Raw genomic sequence first — 22,565 nt, 5'->3', positions numbered from 1 at the left:
TCCCAGCTCCTCACCACATCAGGATACACTTGTTCTGGTGAATTCCGGTTTCAAACGGAACGCTGCCTTGCTCTGGTTTAGTGCAGGGGCAACATTTAAAGAAGGCACATGATGTCTCTCAGTGGCTCTGTGGTTGGGGGGTGATGTGGAGGGGGGGTGTCTCTAACGGCCCGTCATACACGCACACCTTTAAAACCTCACTCCCGCTTCCTCCCATTCCTCACCCATAATATCCGACATGTACACGCTTATCAACATGAGGGCTGAATAATGAATGAAATTTTGCTTCCACTGAAGGCCACTGAGTTTATCAGTCTCCTCATCCTCCTGCCCCAATTACACCGTCACTGATCAGTGACTGCTTCATTTTCAAAAGAATCTCTGATCTGTATCAGTACCATCAACAACATACATAATCCACTTTGTGGCTGTTTTGTGAATTTATAAACAGCCTGCAAATGCTTGAATCTCATCACAGCATCTGTTTTTGCCCTTTGACCTCAGCTATGCTGCCCCTAGTGTCAAAAAGAAACACTACAATGGGTCTTGATGTCGAAGAAAGCTTTCTTAACTTTTTGATCATACTTTTTAATTTGTAAAATCATGTTACAATAAAAGTATCATAAAAGAAAAATAGTCAGTGAGATACTGGGCGGACGCATAATTACAGTAACATTATTGAATGGTTGGTGTGAGACATGATGAAGAAGTCATCTGTATGTGAATAACTTCTCATGGGTTCCCAGCTTGTTTTTGTGGGATGTAGAGATGTATGTTTATATCATTGGGTGAGATGAGTAAGTGTGAGGATAAAAAGCATGGAAACATTTTAGAAATCCACAGCCGTTCAAAGAACTCCCACTTTTATCTTCTGCCTTCATGTCAAAGATGGAGTCCCCTTTGTACAAAGAACAACACCTGTAGCTCTAGATCCCCTTTTATCTGTGCTTACAGCAATTTTCCTACAGTGCTAGACATTTATGAGTGTAAAAAAATGTAGTTATTTGTTATATGGCTGCATAGTAAAATAGACACTACTAAACACCTAAATAAAATCAGGAAAAATACAGCAATAAATTAGCAACAATAAATGACCATGAAACCAACAATCTTCTTTTGTCTTATTAAATACATTGAGTTACAGTTGATTAAGGCACATAACATGAAAAAAAACTACTATAATATCAAGGCATAAAATTTACAGTACTATTTGGGCCAAACTACAGCATATTAGGTTGTGTTAACGTGCTGAAGACAGAAATATTTGGGATGTGTTTTACTTTTTCCACCTAAAGGGCCTCAATTTGGTTATTGTCATTGAGTATGAATGTAGTCATTTGATTGTGATATGCACTCTGCATACTAAGCACTGTGTTTCTGTGCATTAATCTGTTGATTTTTTCAATGGATTTCCTTGTGATACAGGCTACAGTGATTTTTGCCCATTATGCTAAAATCTAAAGTATGTGTAAAAAGGGAATCCCAATTCTGAACAGCCTTGTCCTCACTGTCCAGGTTTTCACCATCCACTGCCTAACTTTGGTTTTTGCCTCCAAAAATCTACAGTTTTCATTCCCCTTCAGATTCCCCATGTTTTTACAGTATATTCAAAGTAACCACAGTTGCTGGTATTTAACCATATGTGACCTAAAAAAAACATTAATTTATTTACAGTGTAACTTTGCCTTTTTTGTTTTAATTGATCCACAAAAGTAGTCATCTAAAGAAACAGGCCTGCATAGACATGTTTAATATTTGGCTTCAAATGTGAAAAAATCATCGTGTTAAAACAATGTAACAATGTAAAATCGCTGTCATGTCACCAGCAACTGGGAGTCAAAGAGACATTTTTGTCATATGAATGAAAAATGCAAGCGCAAAGTGTTTGTGGAGCATGTGGAGCAGAGAGCAAGCCCGGTTTGACATTTGAAAGCTGCTGCTCTTGTGTTTTTTCATTTGTTCTGGGACATGACCTTAAAACTTATCGGTCACTGGCATCAAAACCACTTCTAGAAATCTAATTTTCCCTAAAAGTTTTAATACATATGACATCATTCACTTTTTCTCGCAGCATTATTCTCATAAGAAATTTGTGTTTAACCCACTTATTGTTCTGACTGTTTATTTTCATAAGGAGCACAATATCTATTGTGCAGTCATTTCTATGCTCAGTATTTCTGCTTCTTTTTCTTTCACATGTGGGGATAGAGCCAGTCAAACAAGGAAAGTTTTTTTTCTTTCTCTCTGCTGTGCAACATTGCCACCTGGTGTTCTCAGAGACAGATTTGCATGTATGGTACAGTTGGTCTTGAAGCAGTCAAGACAGGAGGTGGTTGATTTTAAATAGTCAGTGTATATTGTTGCTGATCCTATGTATGGTATATTGGATGCATTCTGGCTTCCGCTGCAGTATCTAATTATTTCTGCAGTGAGGTTTTTGTCCTCATGCTCAAAGACTAAAGTAAAGCTGAGAAACAAATGTGATTTTTGAAATAAACCAAGTGAAGTTGTTTACTGAGAAGTAAGGATTGATTCCACCAATGCTCATTACTGTCTGATCACTTTCAAAGTTTTCCTGCATGGAGCGAGATCATGCATTCTAAGGTGTTATAAATAAGGTTAAGTTTTAGTATTAGCATATCTTTTATCAAGGTAAAGGGGCTTCAGTCTTCATCTGAAGTCCTCTTATAGCTCACAGTTACAAGTGATCCTTGGTGACAGGGGGAACTCCCCTCAGAGGAGTGGTGTGTCTCTCAGAGAGGGATGTGCTGGCTAACCGCTGCCCGGGCTGAAGCTTCCGGCCCCAGGGGCAGCAGAGCCTGCGGTACCCCTCACACCATGCAGCAGCCACACTATCACCCAGCACCAGACACTGTGCCAGGATACTGTGGTGACACAACCCTGGGCCTCTGTTCCTCCCTGTCAACAAGACTGATGGATTCACAGAGAAGAAATTAAGATGATAGAGGGGCTCATTGACATTACGAGTGAGTGCACCGCAGTAAGGTTTGCTTTTAGGCCATTTCTTGACTAAATTCAGCACTTTTTGTGATAAATGTATCATATTTAACTTTTTACAAATCTACGGGAAAGTGTAGTTATTACAAATTGACTCATGCAGATTTTAAATATGTCTTTGGAAGAGTTTTTCTTGTCTTCTTCATTATGAAATGAAGCCACCAGGGGGCAGAACATGGAGCCTTTGACCTTTCAACCTTTTTTGTTTCCTTCTGTAGTGCAGACACACATTCAAAGATGAAATCAACTAAGCAAGCTGATATGATAATCGCTTCTATGGGTGATTAATTTTGATTACTTTTGGTGGACTATCTGCTGTCGTTGTGTTTGTGTGAGTTGGTGTGTATCAAGTGGCTTCTTTTAGTGTTCATATAAGACAGAAAAGGGAGAAGCTTGTGGCTCAACAATTATGATAATAATAATTAAGGCGGCATGATCAAACCATCTTAAATAAAGGGTGCTTTATTGCTCCTTTTTAATGAAGTCAAGTCGATAGAAACACAGAGCCTTCTGTAAGAATGTGAGTAGAAAGTCTGTACCTGAATAGAGGTACGCCCCAGTGTGTGTGTGTGTGTGTGTGTGTGTATCAGCAGCGTGTGTGAAATACCGTGACTGGTTGGGAGTCTATGAGTGGTGAGTCTGTGTTTAGATTGGAGCATGCTGAGCTCCCTGACTGGTTAATATTAGACACTCAGTAGTTGGTTTGGTTGGCAGCTCACACACATAAGCATAACCAGAACCAACCAAGCACCTCATCTCACCCAAAGGTCAGTGTGTCAGACTAAGACCTGGGAAAAGTATGAGCTAGGTATGAAAAATGGCCTCCCCTAAAACTAGGCTCCTGTTTGTTAAGTGTGAAACCACCAGCTTTGGGTTTGGCTAAGCTTTCGAACAGCTGGAGGAGGAACACAGGGGCCTGTGGGCGGACAGAAATGGGTCTATCCAAATCCCTGACAGCTCTCTGTCCCATGAATGACATGGTGCAGAAGTTCAATATGTGAACCTGTGTAACTACTTACTGCATGGTAATAAAAGTTTAGACATTTTCTCATGTCATATCATCTGACCTAAAGCAAAGCTAAGGTGTTGGGAAGTGTATATGCAGTAAATGGTCACAGAGCTCAGAGGTATATAGACACATTTAAACTCATTCAAAGTAGTAATAAATTAGTTTATGTCAGACTTAAACAAAAAAAGTTACAAAATAATTTGTCTTTTTTATGAACTTGATAAAAGAAAAGGATTTAGCCATCTGGATGTGACCCAAGAGTTCAAGGACTGCTCCTTTGTAGCCACAAGTCTGGCATTACATGATTCCTCTGGTGTTTTTTGGGGCTTTAACTGAAGATATATTGATGAGATAATGAAGAGGGAGAGCGCTGACTAGTTGACAAATGCGCTTTAGAATGTATGTTCAAAAAGATTTATTAGCTGGTTGTTTAACTGGTAAGAAACATGTTAAAGATCTCACATTTTATTGTAAAACAGTGTTAATCATTTGAAATGAGATGTTTTAGTATTTGGGCTGCATGGCTGACTTAATGATTCAGACAAAAAGGTTAGAGCAAGCAACGATCATCTTCCTGGTGGCGACTGTGACCAGGATAACAAAAATGAATTGTATGAAGCTAAAATATGTTTGACTTGTTTCAATCACTATACAGTGAATAAATAAATGAAAATTGAATCTCATTTGGTTGAGTCAAGAGGCCCTTAAGAACAATGCTAGTCTGTCAACCAACTTGAGGACTAATTAATGTGAAAATGTTCAGGTAAATTGTAAAATCCAAACATTAGCCTGCTTTACTTTTATAAATTACACTTTGCCTACCATTGTCATCCTCAGCAAAGTCAAAACATCAGCAATTTACCGACCTTTAAAATAAGACACTTGTTGGGTCCCTTTCACCCAAACTTTGTCTAAGTGCCATAAATCTGTATTTTGTTTGTCACTAGACCAGTCTCGTACCAAAGTAAAAGGACTTACCATCTTGCAGTTTCTGGTTGATCCAGGGTTCATTTTCTTTTATTTGGTCAACATCTGTTGCTAGGTTTCCTCCACTCTTCTTCAGTATTTGGTCAGCTGTTACCCCAAATCAAATTTCATCTTCTCATAACACTTTGAGGTCAAACTGAAAATGTGCTCAGTGTTTTTAGACCATATATTTAAAAAACAAAAACTAACAAAAAAGAAAGAAAGGCTTTTTTAATCAAAGCAGGATAGATTACAAGCTGGGTAATAAGTCTGGAATAGAATAGAATAGAATAGAATAGAATAGAATAGAATAGAATGTACTTTTTCAATCCCTGAAAGACAAATTTGTAGTTTTATCAAAGTTCTGGCAGATTCTCCATAAAACGATGAAGGATGATTTACACTATGGGAGACTTTATAAATGGTAGTTGTTGGCCTAATTTGTATATTTTCAGCTTCCAGAACGTATTCTTTGCTTAGAGACCTTTCAGTTTGGAGAAGTTGCTGTATAATGAAAATCCCGTGAACTTAAAAGAACTGATCACCCTAAAAGTACAGTGTGTCATCTTCTCTGTGGGGAAAAACAACAACATTCAGCCACAGAGTACAAGACACTCTAAACAAGCAAACGAACACATACAGAAGGATTCAGATAACTTCTGATTAGTGCTAACACAGCAATAGAGTTCACCAACTAAAACCGTTGGAGCCATCGACTTTATAACATGGGAATTCCTGAGACAAGCTTCAAGTGGCCAGCTGAGGAATTACAGTCTTTAGGCACCTTGCCCTTAGCCTAACTAGGAGGTGTGAGCTCAGTCTTCATGCCTTACCCAGCCCCAAAGTGATTGATGCAAATTAATCACACCATATTCTTTTTAATGTGAGTATGTAGACATTTTTGAATACTTTATTTCATAATCTATAGCTGCCATTTGCATGAAACTGATTACTGACACAAAACATCTATCAAAGAAAAAGCCGATCCAGATCTGTGGCTGGTATTACTGTAAAGGATAAGATCTTAATCTTTAGGAAGTTCCTGCAAAGTTCCTGGGTCTTGTCTTCATCTCCACCATCTTGAAGGAATAGCGCTCCCCTGTTCGTCCATCTGTCAGGATGTACCATGTCCCCCAGTAGATACCATTAGTCACTCCACTGTAACGACCTCGATAATAACGTCCATTCAGATTTGCTGCCAGACAAGCATCAAACCACCAGCCTGCACCGTAGTAGTGTCCGCAGTTCCCGGTTGCATAACGGTCATTGTCCTGGTCGGCGGTGCTAAAGGATCTACCATCATGGTTATATCGTTTGCTGTAGCTTAAAGCATTGCCTGCATCACCTGAGTACTCCCGTGCAGTAAGCCGATACCTGGGGAAAAAGAAAAGCAACTTGTGACACATTTTTATGTCCAGGGTTGTATTTAACATCCAGGTTTGTTCACTGTCAACCTTATAGAGGAAAAAGATACAGGAGCTTCTGTGTGAGCTTCTCTTCTAAATACTGTTAAATGTGCAAACTCTTGAGTGAAATACATAGCACTGAAAGAGAATTATGAAGAGGCTTTAATTGATATTGTTTGCAGGGAGTGTGTACTTCCTTCACCTCTGAGCCTCTGAGCCCACTTTAAAGTTGTTATAGGTAGCATGGCGCTTCTGTTGGTGCCAGTCCTCCAGCTCTATACGGACTTGGTGTTGTCCAGTAGAGGTGAGGCCATGAAGTGCTGCGTTCCCCAGCCACAGCTCTCCCTGTGGACTGCCAAAGCCCTCCCGGTATTCCTGCCACGTCCTGTTGAAGTCCACTGAGCCGTCCTGCCGATTCTGGATCACCGTCCAGCCACCACCCGCTGTCTCCATGTCACATTTAGCCTAAGCCGAAACAGAGATATTACAAAGGCTAGATTTTAGTGATCAGCAGAAAGCATGCACACCTCTAAAAGTGGAGAAGTAAGGTGGTAGTCTGTCTATGTATTTTATGAGTGTGGTGAAGATGAAATACCTCTAAAGCTGGTCGGTGCAGGTCAGGCTGAATGGTGTAGATGCCATTCTCTTTGATCCCAAGCTTGTAAATCTCTGCACAGTCCTGGGGATGTAACCTCTCCAAAGGGGCAACTAATAACCACATATAGTACATATGTATTCAGGCTGTTGGTGAACTATGTTCATGTGTGTGAACCTGTACCTACCTGTGGGTGGATATTGTGTGATGCTCTTCAGTAAAAGCAGCAGATCTTTCTCCCCCTCCCTCCCGACAGCTGCACTCTCTGTCACCCCAGAGACAGATTGGGTTATCACACTGTTGTCAGGGGTTCAAAATAGAAGCTTTGTCTATATAATTTACACCGAGGGGTTCCAGTTTGGATCATGACTCTTTAAAGCTTCTACACATCATGATCCACAAAGTGTGTGTAACTGTGTGTAATTGTGTGTGAATGTGCACAGGGGTTTGTCTCACTGTTCTCAGTGCAGTTAAATTCCAATGCACTCACCTATGACCGGCACTTAGCAGGCCCCACCAAGGTTCTGTTTACTGTGTGTGGGGGAGTGACGGTTCTGGCATTTTGTGTGTGTGTGTGTGTGTGTGTCTATCTGTGTGTGTGTTTTGCTGTGTTTATGTGTCAGCGTTTTTCTGTGTGTGTGTGTGTGTGTGTGTGTGTGTGTGTGTGTGTGTGTGTGTGTGTGTGTGTGTGTGTGTGTGTGTGTGTGTGTGTGTGTGTGTGTGTGTGTATTCATCTGTGAATCGCAGAGGTGGGTGTTATGAATGCATACTCACCCAGTCGTTTGGCCATCACCCCAAGGGCCTGGCTGTGACAGTGGAGGTCACACTCTGTCAGTACAGCTGCCATCAGAGCTAAGATGGCCCCCAGAGAGCTGCTGTCCTGGCCTCCCTGACTCCAGGGGGCCCCTGTTTCCTGGAGAGCGCGCATGCAGTGCTGCAGCTGAACCAGACGCTCTTTCACACCTCCTGCCTGCAAAGACAGAGCTCAAATGTTCTTCTTGTTAGGATACTGATCCACATTTTGCTGAAATCCACTCAATTCAAATCAAAGTTTTTATAGAGATGTATCTACTGCTGTGTTCTTGGTTGTGAGTGGTACTACCACGTTATCTAAAAATGGTTAACATCTTGTCTTTATTATTCATATCAAGAACTGGCAATTGACGAAAATCTGGGGGATATCAAGTAATATTTGAAAAAAAAAAAGCAACACATTTGATAACTTGTTAACCTGACTTCGACTAGAGTTTGTATTGGTATTTAGCCTAACTAGCTTTACGCAAGCGAGTTACTCTCGCCCACTCTCAGGACTAAATTTAAAAACTTAAAACTTGCAACATTACCCTTGCTAGGAATTATCCCTTTCCCTCTGATTTTTAGAAAAGGCCAAACCACACTCAAACCATACAGTTCAGTGTCGTGCTTTGTGTCACACTCAACCTGTCTCTTACACTTACATCAGCCTGTGTAATCACCTCCCTCACACACCTGTTGCTGCATGAGCTCAGCACAACCATATGATGAGGGCATTTTGAAGGTAGACCTAATTTTATCCCTTCTTTGATTGCTAACTGTCATTGCCACACGGCTGTCAGGTTGTGCCAAGTTTAGCAAGTCGACTGTCCCACAAGGATGGACCTGCTAGCCTCAGACTTATGGCACTTTTCAGTCTCATTGGTACATGTGTGTTAAATAAGCAGGGGTCAGCTCTGCTCCTCATCTATCAGTCACCAGCTGACGTTAAATGTCTGAGATATTCTTTTCAAAGGGTACATTATATATGTATTAGTACAAATAATATCTGTCTGTCTTACCTTGTGCTGAACCTGAGCAAAATTATGCCTATGCTCCACCCTCCGCGGTGCATCTGAGAGGGCTGGAAGAGAGACCCCCATCCTGCAGGCTGCTGTCCCAGTTTGACCCTCACAGGCCCTGGTGCTTGGTTGGATGGGTGCAGCCACCAGGGTGTCCTTGCAGGGAGGGCGTGTGCAGGCAAGAGATGACTCAAAGGACAGCAAAGCTCCCACATACAGAGACAGCAGAGGGAGCAAACCCAGAGAACCAAATGGAATCATGTGGAAATTGAGAAACAAAGTCTTGTCCAAGTTTTCCCACCAAGAAAGGAGCCTCCTTCCACTCAACTGCAAGTCCTTCCTCCTCTGTTTAGTTGTTGATGATTCTCAGTGAGCTTTCACTTCACTTGAGATTTCTTCAAAATTTTCTTCTGATGGCAAGTGTTTGTAGATCTGTCCTTTTTTAGGTCTCTGATGTCTATCTTCTTCAATTTGTCTACATGCATTTACTTTTTTCTTCAGTTCATCAGACTCAGTCCTCTTTTTCCTGTTGCTCTGTCTCTCCAGTGAGGTTGCTTTGGGCTCAGATTCCTAGATAACTGCGGCACTCTTTGCTGTCTGACATGGACTAATGCACCCACCCCCTGATGCACACACACACACACACACACACACACACACACACACACACACACACACACACACACACACACACACACACACACAATCTGTCCATCTCCTTAACTCATCTCATTCTCTCTCATAGACTCCAGCACAGCCACACACAGAGCTGCATGTTTGCATACGCATGCAGATTTTAAAAGACAGATGCACGTGTAGTTATACACTTTGCTTATTGCTCTCTTTTGTAAAGGGATAGTTCTTGTTTTCTGGTGGGGGTTAAGGTACCTGTCAATGTAAAATCACCCACTGTCTGCTTGGCCCATTTATGGCAAGAAAAGCCTAGCTGCTGAGCATTGTATGTGGCTTGTTGGAAGACTTGGGGAGTCTCCCCTCGCCAATATAAAAGCTGAGCTGACCAGCATCCCCTGAGGATAATATGCTTATTATTGTCACTCACTTCATGTAGCCCCACTTAGGAGATGGAAAAAGAAAAACAACTACCCCTTTAGGGTCCATTTCTGTTCTGAATGCAGTAAATAAGGCCCTGCCTTGGTTATTATTTTAATCCTCAAAAACCCATTGTGAGCAGACTTTTAACTCTTTTTACACTTACCATGCATTCGTGGCAGTAGTAGTGCACATGAAAATGCAGCAGATGCTTCAAGTATGTGGTTCCTTTCCTCCTGTGTGCCATGTTTTCACTCCTTTCCCTTTGTGCTGCGGTATTTGTGTTGACAAACTGAGTTCCAAAGAGGCCATAAAGACGTTAAATTCAATGGGAGTGAGAAGACAGGAATTCCTCTTTAAACATCCACACATGAGGATTCTGCAGAGGCACACTTCAACTAACAAGGGGGGCAAACACACACACATACGAAGACACACTTACACATGGACATGCAACAGGAAGAAATCAGTCAGGAAAGATGGATGAGGGTGTGGCAGCCCTGGTTGTTGCTGAACTTAAGAGTTTGAAAGATCCGATGACGATGTAAGAAGATAATTTGTAGAATTTATAGATTATTTTCTTTTGGTAAGGTCTTGTTTTGGTAAATGTTTTAAATATTTGTCTGCCTTCGAGACATTTTACTTAAAAAAGAATACTTGTTCTTTCATCTCATTTTTTGCTGGGTTTAATAGGGGGTAGCTAGAATAGAATAGAATAGAATAGAATAGAATAGAATAGAATAGAATAGAAAACAGAGCAATATGTTCATGGATGGAGCTGCACCTAAAAAAATATTACGTTATTATTTCTATATTACAGCTTGTTGCAATTTCTTGCAACACCTAGGACTGAGACAAAGACACTATTTCAACATTAGCCTAAAACACTGTGTGTTTGTTTTACTATAACAAAGATAAGGTCTCATTAAAATTCTGTGACATTCAGGTTTGGGAATATTTTAAGAAGTTTTTAAAATATAAATACTGTCTTATATTTGGACTTTTCAACCTATTAATATGAAATTCTTACATATGGGTGATTTAACTGTTCTCATTTTTGTGTTATAAAATACTTGTTTGTTTTGTTGTATTCTGAATGCAAATTAAAGACCCTTTCTTTCATATCTGACAGGGACGTGGACTATTTTCCAGTAAGAGAAAGCTTCCACCACAAACTTCTCCTACCAACCCCAAATGCACCCACGCGCACACATACTCAGAGAATCCAATTTCTTACTGATCTCTGACCTTTATACTTTCTTGGCAGAGGGACAACACCACAAAGCAACTGGATGAAGCGACTGGATGAAGGCCCGAGCACATCTTTGGGCTGATGACAGTTTTTTTAATGAGTTGACACTGTCCTCTAGTGGTGGTTTTCACTATCTGTTACATGAGTAACTCCCACAGAAGTCTCCCACAGAGAAGTGAAAGAGCATCCATTTATACATGACCCAACAAGGGTAATAAGTAGAGGACATGGAGGCAGAGATATAGCCAAGTGCCAAAGAACAGTAACAAAAAATGCTCTGCTTTTTTTTCTTTTTTAATTAGCTTTCCAGAAATTGCACCCCTTCCCCTTTTGATGCATATTATAGATAGGACTAAAAGTTTGAGGAGGGCAGCTAACTGAAGTTTGACACCCATTTTTTTTTTTATCTGTAATGATGGATATTTGTTAAAAGAGATGTATTCTGGGGGACTACTTTGCCAAAATAAATTATGACAACCATGGTAATTCTTCCAAAATCGACTCATTTTGGGGTGGGACGAAATGACATTTTCACCAGACTTGTAAAAGGCACAAAGGGGCAACATCAATTAATAACATTAACATGAATCTATGGTGTATTAGTTATTTTAACTTGCGTCACAGATTTTAAAAGCAATGTGCATTATTTATTTTTAGCATCAATAAAGGCCTGAAAAAATCAGCCCCAACTGCTTCTAATTTTTAAAATTCATTAAGTTTTTCGTATCCATCTCTTTGACTTCCAGACTTTGCAGGAGTGATTAATTTGATTTTTAAGGATCATTTTACACCCATATGTGCACAGCATAAGCTGTATAGTATATGGACATAGTATCCCATCCCATCTGTTTCTGATATGGAGAAGCAAAGCGGGGATCATATTGCAAATGCTGACTCAGGAGGCAGGTTTTAAGCTAACAGCTACAGGGTACCAACTCAGTCGTGATCTTAATATCTTTCTGCAGGCATCCTCAAAGAGGATCTCAAAGAACTGCTGTATGTAGTACTTCTCAATATGCTCCAATTCTCACCACTGAGCTTGCCCTTTGTTGCACATCCAAACTCCATATTAGTCAGTTTTCAGCTGTAAACAGGAGTGTAATTTTATGGAAGCTTATTTCCGTCAGTAAAAAAGAGAAATGGTAAAAAAATGAAAATCAATAAGTCATAAGATACTATGGCTTACTAATTATTCTATTTTATTTTTCGGCAGTTTTCCTGTATTTTCCTGGTGGAACTGGGCTTCCATTTAATTTCTTGGCTAGACTTGTTCTGTCTACGAGCGAAGTATATATTGGTTCTGGATAAATATTTAAGTTATTTAGTGATAAAGGAACTGAATAACTAACAATCATGGGCTGTGGGCTGGGGCTCTCAGTGGGCTGCGTCTGACGTAGGACGTAGACGTTGTTTTTGAGGAGGAAGTGAAAGGGGAACAGAGAAGCTGGAGGTAGCAGATAGCTCGCTGTCAGGCAATCCTTCTAGCAAAGTGCCAAATTTACACACCCGTTGAAGGGAATCCACTTTGCCAATTTCCGACAGTTTTTTTTTAGTTTTTCGTGTGAAAGGGTGACACGTTTTCTAAAAATTCGAAACGAGGGATTGCCCAAAGTAACGCTAGCTAACAAACTCTGTGCCACCGAGCTAGCTAGCTAACGTAACGCCTCGTTAGCTTGGTTAGCCTCTACCGAAAACTGTCCTGAACAAAAAGAGCTTGGCTGCTGGTTGCCAGGTTGGTCCCCCTACAAGAAGTTGGTGCCTCGGTGTATTGTAAGTTGAAGGTAGGTTTTGGGACGATAGTATGTGATAATATTTGTATGTTCCTCTGCGTTCGTCAGTTTGTGCTGAGTTCTATTGCCGTAAACGCTTTAGCGGCTAATTGTGGTGCAATATTTTTCGGGAAGCTACTTGGCAAAAACAAGGCCGGCCTCTGGCTCCTCTGGTTCGGCTCCAAAAAGAGAGGACATCCGGGGCGACTTGGTCGGTTGAGCAAATCACCAGTTGAGGACATTTCCTTTGTTACATGTTTATAGAGGAAGTTATGCTTCATTTGACAATTGCAATTGTCTGTAATGTGTATATGAGAGGATGAGGTGCAGGGAAAACACATTATGTGATCCTTAAATTCCTCGTTTCTGACTGTTTGGGGAAAAATATGACTACCTGACGGTTTGAAAGAGACATCAATTTTGTCTCAAGACATCTGCTCCTATAGAGTTGCAGGGCAGACGGAGCCGATCATGTGATTTTTTTTTGTTGTTATCAAGTTTTTGTTTCGGTTATGACTCACAGGCCATGCAGGTACATGTCGTTCAGTGTATCAGTTGGATCATAGACACGTAAACAACAATCCACTGTGCCTTCAACGCCCATTACATAATGCATAACTGCTGGGGTGAAGTCCAACCTGAACTCTGCTTCTATGAAGAATGAAAGTTATAAACCTGTGTCATTACTTTGCTGCCTGTGTCATTTCAGGTAAACACCTTTCACTGAAGATCCTGCATGAGAAAAATGAGACAAGTTACAGCCCTGTGCTTATTATGAATATCACCAGGACAACTGTTAGTGAGATTTTTGATTCTCCAGTCTAACCGAGTACCTTTATGAATCCTACTTTAGACAGGCTTTAAAAAGAGATTTCCTCCTGTGCTACATGTTTGTACACCCTTTCTGGTGTTTTTTTCAGCACTAACTCCATACATGTGTGTTTTTCTGGTTCAGAGGCCTGAAGTCTTCTTCACAGTTTACATAGTAGCACACACAGCTTGAGCCGATTTTACGCTGCATAGTGTACCTTGCAGGTAGTTTCAGTGCTGTGGAGCTAGAGAGATTTTTATTGTGGTTGTCAGGGGCTCTTATGGACAATACTTTATTCTGTTAAAATGTCTCTTATCTGTTTATCACAATCCAGAGTTAACATCAAAGTGAGATGGCATGTATTTCTGAGGCCATGTTCATAATTATTTTGGACAAAGAGTTGTTTTATGGGATCATTAGATTCAAAAACTAAATTAAACATTACATCAGTTCAGTATTGTTTGTTCAATGCTGTACCTAATTTTAAGGTACTTGAATTGACCACACTGGTCTTACTCTGTGTGAACCCTGTGCCGCTGGCCTGTCTGTTTATCACATGTATACTACTCAACATGCATGAAATGCAGCTGGCCAGAAAAACAAAATGTCCAAACTCTGTGGCATGTGGATGTCTGGAGAGATGGGTTTCAGTATTGAGAAACATCAAACAGATTTTGTATTCTATATTTAGTCCAGAGTCTGTTAAAGACTGACTGTGGATTTCTATATCGCTTCATGTGAGAGATCTGTGAAGTAATCAAGTTTCCTGTGCCAGTAATTTCCGTTCATTGTATTTAGTCTGCACTGGAGTGTTGATCATACTTAACGCCAAGTTTCAGCTGTGATATGTAGTTACTGTGGTATCTGCTTCCGTAGAAACTTCTGTTAGTGTTTTCATGACACCACACTCACAATTAAGCAGCATTTTCTTTATTTGAATCATGAAAAATAGCATCAGAGCAGATCTTAAAGCACTAGATTTATGTTTCTCCAAGAGGTCTGAATGACCCATGCCTGTGGATAATTTATGAATCATTTCAGTTTTTTTCTTATTCTGTTGTAAAATTCTTTCTTTTTTCAGATTTTTTTTGCACTGGATTAAATCAAATTAAACTCATCAGAGTTTGGACTCTGATGTCTTATTGTCTAACGCTCAGCTGTTTGTCAAAGGTTACAGATCTGTGCTGAGTGTCTTCTGTAATCATGTGACTGTGCTCTGAGCATGCTCAGACCTCACTGATGTGCTGTAGTTCAAGCTGTTGTCAGCTTCACAGTGAGCTGCTCACTTAAGTACTCTGCTTGTTCCATTGGGGAATAACATAAGTGTACTTCTCTGACAGGGTCTGCTGCGTCGTGTTTAATAGACTTTTAGGCCTTATGTTTGTTTTCAAGGCTTCATGATTTCACTTCAGGTTTTTTGACTTCTTTAAAAATGTAAGCAGAGATTTTGTTCTGGTATTGAGCAGTGAATTTATTTGTGTAAAATGCTTTTTCAGCTTGGTCCGTGCTAGTTATTAATTACTGAGGGAGTTGATGTTGTTTTAACACAACTTCCTTTTATATCCAATTGGCAAACATAAAACTCAAGGCCATTGTCTGTGTGTTTGAACGCTATGTTTTTTGCATTCTCATTATTGATCATAGAAATCCTTTCCTCTGTGCTATGTTGAAACAGTCATAGACAATATTTTCCCATCAGACATTGGTTCCTGCTTCTTGGCTCTGTGCTGGTCTGTTTCTTTGGCACTGATAAGATAAAAGTGTGAGCAGATAAAGCAACCTCTCAAGAATTCTGGGTTTATTTTAGTCTCTTGAGCCTATTTGCACATGAAAAAGGTTTGCAGATAAAATGAGGAGTCCAGAATTCATGGTTTTTGTTTTTTTTTACTGTGCTGAGTTTCATCCAATATAAAATGTCAAAAATCAAATATCTCTTCTGGTCAGATGTGATTAAGCTCAACACCAGGAAGTGAAATAAAACCTGCAATTGTTTTCAAATACTGTAAACTTCCTGATTTTTGTACAAAGCTGTTTAAAAAAGGCCCTACAAGTTTTCTAACTACCCAAAAAATACATGTTTTTTCATGTCTGGGATCGTGTTAACTTATCTTTGTTCAGTTTTGCATCTCATCGTCACCAGTGCAGATCGGTGTGTAGATATTGTCAAGTTACCCAACAAACGACTTCTTCCACTAAACTAAGTCATGTGTTGTGTCTCCTACATCTCTAAATCTCATAAGTTCAAGTATCAAATTGCGTTGAAATATCTCCTGTAGAGTCTGCATTAGTTTTCTTATAGCTTATGTCAGCAAAAGGTGCCAGATGTGTCACTGTTTGTGCAGCACAGAGAGTGAGTCAGACCTCTTGGAGGTAACTTCCTGCGGTGCGTGAGAGAGAAAGAATGATGTGTTCCTCGTGATTTGCCCAACAGCTTAGAGAGCACATGACAGGAATGAGTGGTATTCAAACCTGATTGGTTAAAGGGCCGAGAAACTTTACACTCACAAACTTTTTGGTTAATGTTTTTCCAAGAGGCCTTCCCAGACAGAAAAAAATTATCCGATGAATTGATTGAATTATCCCCGCACAGTAGGAAGGTGGTGACTAGGTTATGGAGATGAAAAGGTTGGGAAGGTGTGTGCCATGACCGATCTCTGTGCGCTCAAGTTGTTGCTCTTTGTTGTTCTGCAGCTGTGGGAAAATGGCATCCAGGAAGAAAGTGCTCTTGAAAGTCATCATCCTCGGAGATTCTGGGTGAGTTTCAACATTTTTCTCCTAAATGTTAAAATCTGAGATGAAGGATAGGCGATCGTTCGTCAGGTGTTCTCAGAAATTAGTCTGTCAGAAGAAAGATCAGCAAAATCAGTTAAGAGAACTTCCCATCATCTGTCTCCAGGCAGAACTCCCGCCTGTGAACTGCAGGCTCCAAACTTATCACTGGGATAAGCTCATGATGAGTGACTGCACTCAGTACAAAGCACTGCCCATAAACAGTGGATCATTTTTTAAATATTTTAAGGAAACTTTCACAGACTTGAAAAAATTAATAAAGTGTGTTTAGGTAGACAGTTTATTTTATTTTTTAGATTAGATAGCTGTTTAATCTTCCCTTCTTAATGCAGTTAGACAGTGTAGATCCCTTCAGTATCTCAGTCTGCCTGTATTCTTCTCAACACCCTTCAGTCTGCCATTCTCTCTCAAACTGTATTAAAGTACCTCATCATTCTTTCTGTCTGTTGTCCTCTGCTCTCAGTGTTGGAAAGACCTCCCTCATGAACCAGTACGTGAACAAGAAGTTTAGTAACCAGTACAAAGCTACAATAGGAGCAGACTTCCTGACCAAGGAGGTGATGGTGGATGACCGGCTCGTCACGATGCAGGTAGAGGACAGACACAGCTCCACACGTCACGTCCTGGAGAATTTAACTGCAGATTTATTGCTACTTTACCTACTGAGGTTGAAAATTGGACGGCTGGGCATATTTTGTTATCATGGCTGTAAAATGGTCTGAAAATATCCTTTGTCTGATTGCTTGGGCCCTTTTTTTCAGCATGTCATGAACTTGAATTTTAACATCTGGTTATTGCATATAGTTTGGAAGTATTAGCAGTTTAAAAGAAGAAAAACACAAACATGAAAAGGTTTTTCTATGAGGTTACTGAGACAGAACACTAGTTGATGGAAAGCACAGCTTCTCAGCTCTCTGTCAGTGTTGGATATTTGGATTGGGCCAAAACCTGAGGAGTTCTGGTATTCAGAAGCCGTCCAGTGCTTTTGCAATATTTCCAGTGTTGTCTTTTGCGGGGCTACTTTAAATGCTTGTGATTACCATAATGAACCGTAATGCCATTTGTTACATAGAGTCACAGTAATAACACTCTGCCAAGGTGCGGCTATCGCAGTAAATAAAGGTTGCTGTTTTTTTAAGCTGCGTCACAGCTGATAATATCTGTAGTTTTGGCATTTCAACGTGTTTCCCTGTGGTTTTGTAGATCTGGGACACAGCTGGCCAGGAGAGGTTCCAGTCTCTGGGTGTTGCATTTTATCGTGGAGCGGACTGCTGCGTGTTGGTGTTTGACGTCACCGCACCCAACACCTTCAAGACACTCGACAGCTGGAGGGATGAGTTTCTGATCCAGGCCAGCCCTCGAGACCCTGAGAACTTCCCTTTCGTGGTGCTAGGAAACAAGATTGACTTGGAGAACAGACAGGTGGGTTAAGAATAATTGGGTTAAAGTCATTATTTATGCTGTGTTTGAATCAAGTCACTCAAGAAATAATGTTCAATGTTTCCCCAAATTAGACCATTCCCACTTGGGTGGGTCTCACCCAGTATAAGTGCTTACTAATCTTACTTTTTTCATTATTCTGATCCATTCATATCACCCTTCAATACCAGTAATTTGGATGATCTGTTTAGATGATCTCTTCTCATCCTCTGGCTAGGCCTGGCCTGGACGATTTGTTGCACCACGAATTATTGACGATAAACAATATTATTGTCTATATAATTTGAGACCAAATTAACCACTTACTTTATAATATATTATAATAATACAATACAATCTTTCAAATGCAATAAAATTGTATGTCTCATAAGTATCTTTTACTGTTGTAATTTGAATATCGATAACTTTCAAATATCCCAATAAAACAAACAATGAACAATGAAGATAAAATGTGCTCTCAGTTAAAAAATTCCGCTTGAATAAAAAAGTTTACTCAAGGTTAACATTTCTTTGGCGATGTAGCAAACTTCACTTTCTGTGTCCATGTAAATTCTCACTCATCCGGGCCAGAGGAAAAACCAGGCAACTGGACTGTTCAGAGTTTGTGAAGATGTTTGTCTGCTCATCCATGAGGCTTCATCGGTTTCATCCCGAACTACAAACAGTCCAGTTGTCTCGGTTTTAAGCATTCAGAATACACTTTTTGTGAGCGTGTGTAAATCAATCGACCCAGTGATTGTTGACTGTCAGGACGAAGGCTCTGAATCTGCTGGTGCAGCTTCTTCCCCAGTTTGGGAAACTGGATCTGGGCTTAATTTCTACAACGTTAACCTGCGTTGCCCCTCACAAGCTCGCAAGGGTCACTTGTTGCACTTTGTGTTTTTACGCTACACTGATGCTAGCGGCCAAGCCTCCACCCCAGGGGCAGAGATTCTGGATGACTGACAAGAGGGTTCACTCTGTTGATTCTGCTATGAAACAAACGCACGCAGATGCTGAGAGCGATGCACAGAGTGAACCCTCTTGACATCCAGCCTGTTTGAAGAGGATTGAGGGTAAACAAACACACATGCACATGGCAATATATCGAGGCCAGCAAAATGATAGAGTTCATTTCATTTATTTAATTAACATTATTATTAATTGATTAATCGACTATCATCTCAGGCTTACCCCTGACACTACATTTCATAAACTGCAGTGCTCGATACATGCTTTGCAAGAGATAGAGAAGAGGGGTCTTTCATTCCACTTACTAATGAATGGATTGATGGACAAGTGACATCTTTTGTTAAACATGAACCTTCTCATTTTGCTCTTTTTAATGTTATTTACAGCTGTTTGTTAAATATCATTTTTTATGCTGTCTTAGTTTGGAAACATTAAGTAATGCTTCATTATTCACAAGATTTGCTTATGTGTTCACTGGCTGCTAAACAGTGTGAGGCCTCAAAGAATCAAAATTACCATCATAACTAAGTTTTGGGTTAGGCTTGAGAGGAAGTGTCACTGCTGAGTTTTTTCTGGACTTTGCTGCTAGCACAGCTCCTAGCTTCCCCGTTTCTGGCATTTCAAACAGAGGTTAGCTGAAGCCAGGTATGAAGTTCATAACACTGGGCTGGATGATTACCTGCTAAGCATACGCTTGATGTGTACATGGAGTATGAGAAATGACAGTGGAATTGATGAAAACATTAGAAACAAATAGCTTAAGTGGCTTCACTTTATTTCTGTGGTCTGGTTACAGGGGTCATTGATATTTGTATCTCTAAATATTAAAACATATTAACGACACGTCTGTGCTGATCAGACCACCTGCAAACAAGCTGATAATACTTCTGTAGCATAAAGATCTTAGCAAAGGGCTAATAATAACACTCTTTATCTTAAACAAACTTGCAAAACTTCAGAAAACTTTTTTCCACATTGTCATTATAGAGTGTTGTGTGTTCAATTTTGAGTGAAAAAATGAACCATTAAGTTTTGGAATGAGGTTGTAACATAAAAAAATGAGAGAAAAGTGAAGAGCTGTGAAAAATTTCTGGATGAACTGTATCCTGCTCTGTTTTAGCAAGAAACCTGAACAATTTGATCATTTATATTGATTTTGAAGTACTTCATTAACCTGACCAATACCAACATGAACTGCAGGTGAAAATTTGCCACATTTGAACCCTAGTTCAACATATAAAGTCATGGCCTAACATTTTACATGGTCAAATTAGAATCAGCAGATAGGACAAACCACTAGACTAATTTGGGGCCATCATGATGAGCATCAGTGTCTTTGCTCTTTACCCTCAAATTCTTTATTTAAAATTAAATATTATTTCAGAATTTCCTCAAGAATTTTTTAAAAAATCCTGAACTATAGTTACTTATAGTTGTTAAGTAGAGAGTGAAGTTAAAGAGTATAAATGGTGATAATTTGTATGTATGTGCACTCTGGCCACCCCTCCTTATGTCACTGCCCTCATTGTGCCACTTTAGTCTGAAAGTCTGGACACGCCCCTGCACAGAGGCACATTTAGTAACATTGGTAAGAGTGGAATAAAAGCTAACACGCTTTTAGGTTAGTTCAACAAAAGCTGGAGGAAAATATCTCTGTTAATTTTTAAGGAATGAAGGGTCGTCCCAAGGAGACAACAGGAAGGTGACTCCTGTAGGAGCGTAAGGAGGATTTACGATCAGCGCATTCTATGCTATGATCCTACCTTGAGTGTGACTTTTGGCAATTTTGGTCACATGTACAAGAGCCCTGTACAGTATAAATCACATTTGAAACATCTAAAAAAAAAAAAAGGATCATACTTCTGAAGGCATGGCGGCTTTATTTTGGTGTGGCCATGTGCCACTGTCATTTACACGTAGCAGAAACCCTGTGTTCGTTTATGATCACTTCATTTTGCTTTTTTTATGCACACAGGTAACCACCAAAAGGGCTCAGGCCTGGTGTCAGAGTAAGAACAACATCCCCTACTTTGAGACGAGTGCTAAAGAAGCCATCAATGTAGAACAGGCATTCCAGACAATTGCACGTAATGCCCTCAAACAGGTGAGTCACAAAAGCAAGAGATCCAGGATCTCTCAGGATCTTCCAGGATGATAACTTTCAGTTTTTATGCTGACTGTTCTCTTCTTCTTTCTGTGCCCTCATTAGGAGACAGAGGTGGAGTTGTATAATGAATTCCCAGAGCCCATAAAACTGGATAGGAACGACAGAGCTAAACCTTCAGCAGAAAGCTGCAGCTGCTGAGGGACAACTTGGACCATCTTCTCTCTTTGGCTTTCCGAGACACCGGTTGCATCACCTGTACCTCGCTCCCAGGGAAAGGACTTCCCTACTGGTCTTCCTCCTTCACTTTTCATTCCATCATCACCACCCCTCTCACAGTATGCTGCACATGGATGTAGACGCCCCCGACACACAAATACATAGACACACACACTAAAACACACCTGTACACAATTAAATGCGCTAGTGTACTCGGATTAAATTCCCCTGCAAATCCTGTGCCCAAAGATCACATGAGAGGATCATGTTACCCCTTCTGATCTGACAGTCCACAGCTCGACAGTGAGTGATCTTCTGGCCCCGCCCAACCACTGTTCTGACTGTGGCCCCTGCGTCTCACACTAAGTAGGCAAGATGGAGCCATGTTCAAAGAGTGCAAGAGGAAACTCAACATGGACTGGCTGATGCTCTGTAATGTGAGATGATGTTGGCTGACGTCAGCATCCCAAGTATCTAATTCGCTCATTCTTCTTTCTCTTTGCTTTCTTTTGCTTACGTGTCAAGAATAATCAAGTTTGAACTATATATATATATATAAATATATTGTTATTGGCTGATGTTATTTTCAGGCCAATCTGAAACACACTTTTGTTTTTTTGCACTTTCTTTTTATGTTTTTGCCTTTAAGTGTTGTAGAGGGATAACTGATTTCGGACAACGTCTGCTACCACATGCCTTTGCTTCAAATTCAAGCCCCTCACTTATTTTCCTTGTCAGTATTCCCTTGAGAATCTGTCGAACACTTTGGTGATTGTACTGCCTTTTTCCCTCCAAGGTTGCGTTAAGGGGTTTTGCCTCACACTGCAGAAGAAATGTTCCTAAGTAGACAAGCCGATAACGCAGCCACGGTGTAAAACATGGATTAATTCCACAATGTATTAATATTTGCCTTTTATGTAACATTAATTGTACTGCTACTATTACTGCTGTATGTGTTCTGTCCTTCATCAGACATCTTTCAATGCTGTGGAATTACAATATGTGTCACCAACACAGCAAACACCTGTCTTCTGTCATGTCTTTGTTATTGCTGTTCTCGATCTGCTTGTAGCTCAGGTTGGCTAAGTACTTAATATTTTTAACAGATTGTGCATTACATTGTATAGATGGTAAAGGTTAACGGCAGGTGGATTGAACTGAAATGGATAGTTCTCTTTCCATTTAATGAAAAGATCCAACTTTTTGCCCTGGTATTACTCTTTCTCCTTACAGAAAAAATCACTGCGATGCCAATGATGTTGTCAAAGTAAACTGGGACGTCAAATAATAAAACTCTTGAATATATCAAAGGACTTGAAACTTGTATGTGTGTCTGTTTGGTGGAAACAACTGTCTTTTAGAAAATTTGTC

The 22,565-nt window shown here is 40.2% G+C and overlaps 2 protein-coding genes across 2 annotated transcripts; one reads left to right on the top strand and one right to left on the bottom strand.

Annotated features, from left to right (window-relative positions):
* Positions 1-5,954: 5,954 nt before the first annotated feature.
* On the bottom strand, positions 5,955-9,324 carry LOC141797113 (fibroleukin). Its single transcript, XM_074678543.1, has 6 exons — positions 8,809-9,324; positions 7,769-7,964; positions 7,182-7,259; positions 6,995-7,107; positions 6,602-6,864; positions 5,955-6,367 (listed from the first exon to the last, which is right to left on the bottom strand). Exons 1-6 carry the CDS (start codon positions 9,067-9,069, stop codon positions 6,025-6,027), a joined length of 1,254 nt encoding a protein of 417 aa, XP_074534644.1. The 5' UTR covers positions 9,070-9,324; the 3' UTR covers positions 5,955-6,024.
* A 3,185-nt stretch (positions 9,325-12,509) lies between these two features.
* Positions 12,510-22,507, top strand: LOC141795169 (ras-related protein rab7-like). The gene is made up of 6 exons (XM_074675962.1): positions 12,510-12,891; positions 16,382-16,444; positions 16,944-17,070; positions 17,684-17,902; positions 20,847-20,975; positions 21,081-22,507. Exons 2-6 carry the CDS (start codon positions 16,392-16,394, stop codon positions 21,174-21,176), a joined length of 624 nt encoding a protein of 207 aa, XP_074532063.1. The 5' UTR covers positions 12,510-12,891; positions 16,382-16,391; the 3' UTR covers positions 21,177-22,507.
* Positions 22,508-22,565: the final 58 nt, after the last annotated feature.

This window comes from Halichoeres trimaculatus, unplaced genomic scaffold, assembly GCF_033239565.1.
Source record: "Halichoeres trimaculatus isolate MK-OKI-2021-1 unplaced genomic scaffold, fHalTri1.1 fHalTri1_scaffold_1, whole genome shotgun sequence".
Lineage (NCBI taxonomy): Eukaryota > Metazoa > Chordata > Actinopteri > Labriformes > Labridae > Halichoeres > Halichoeres trimaculatus.
This window is presented reverse-complemented; position numbering and strand designations above follow the sequence as displayed.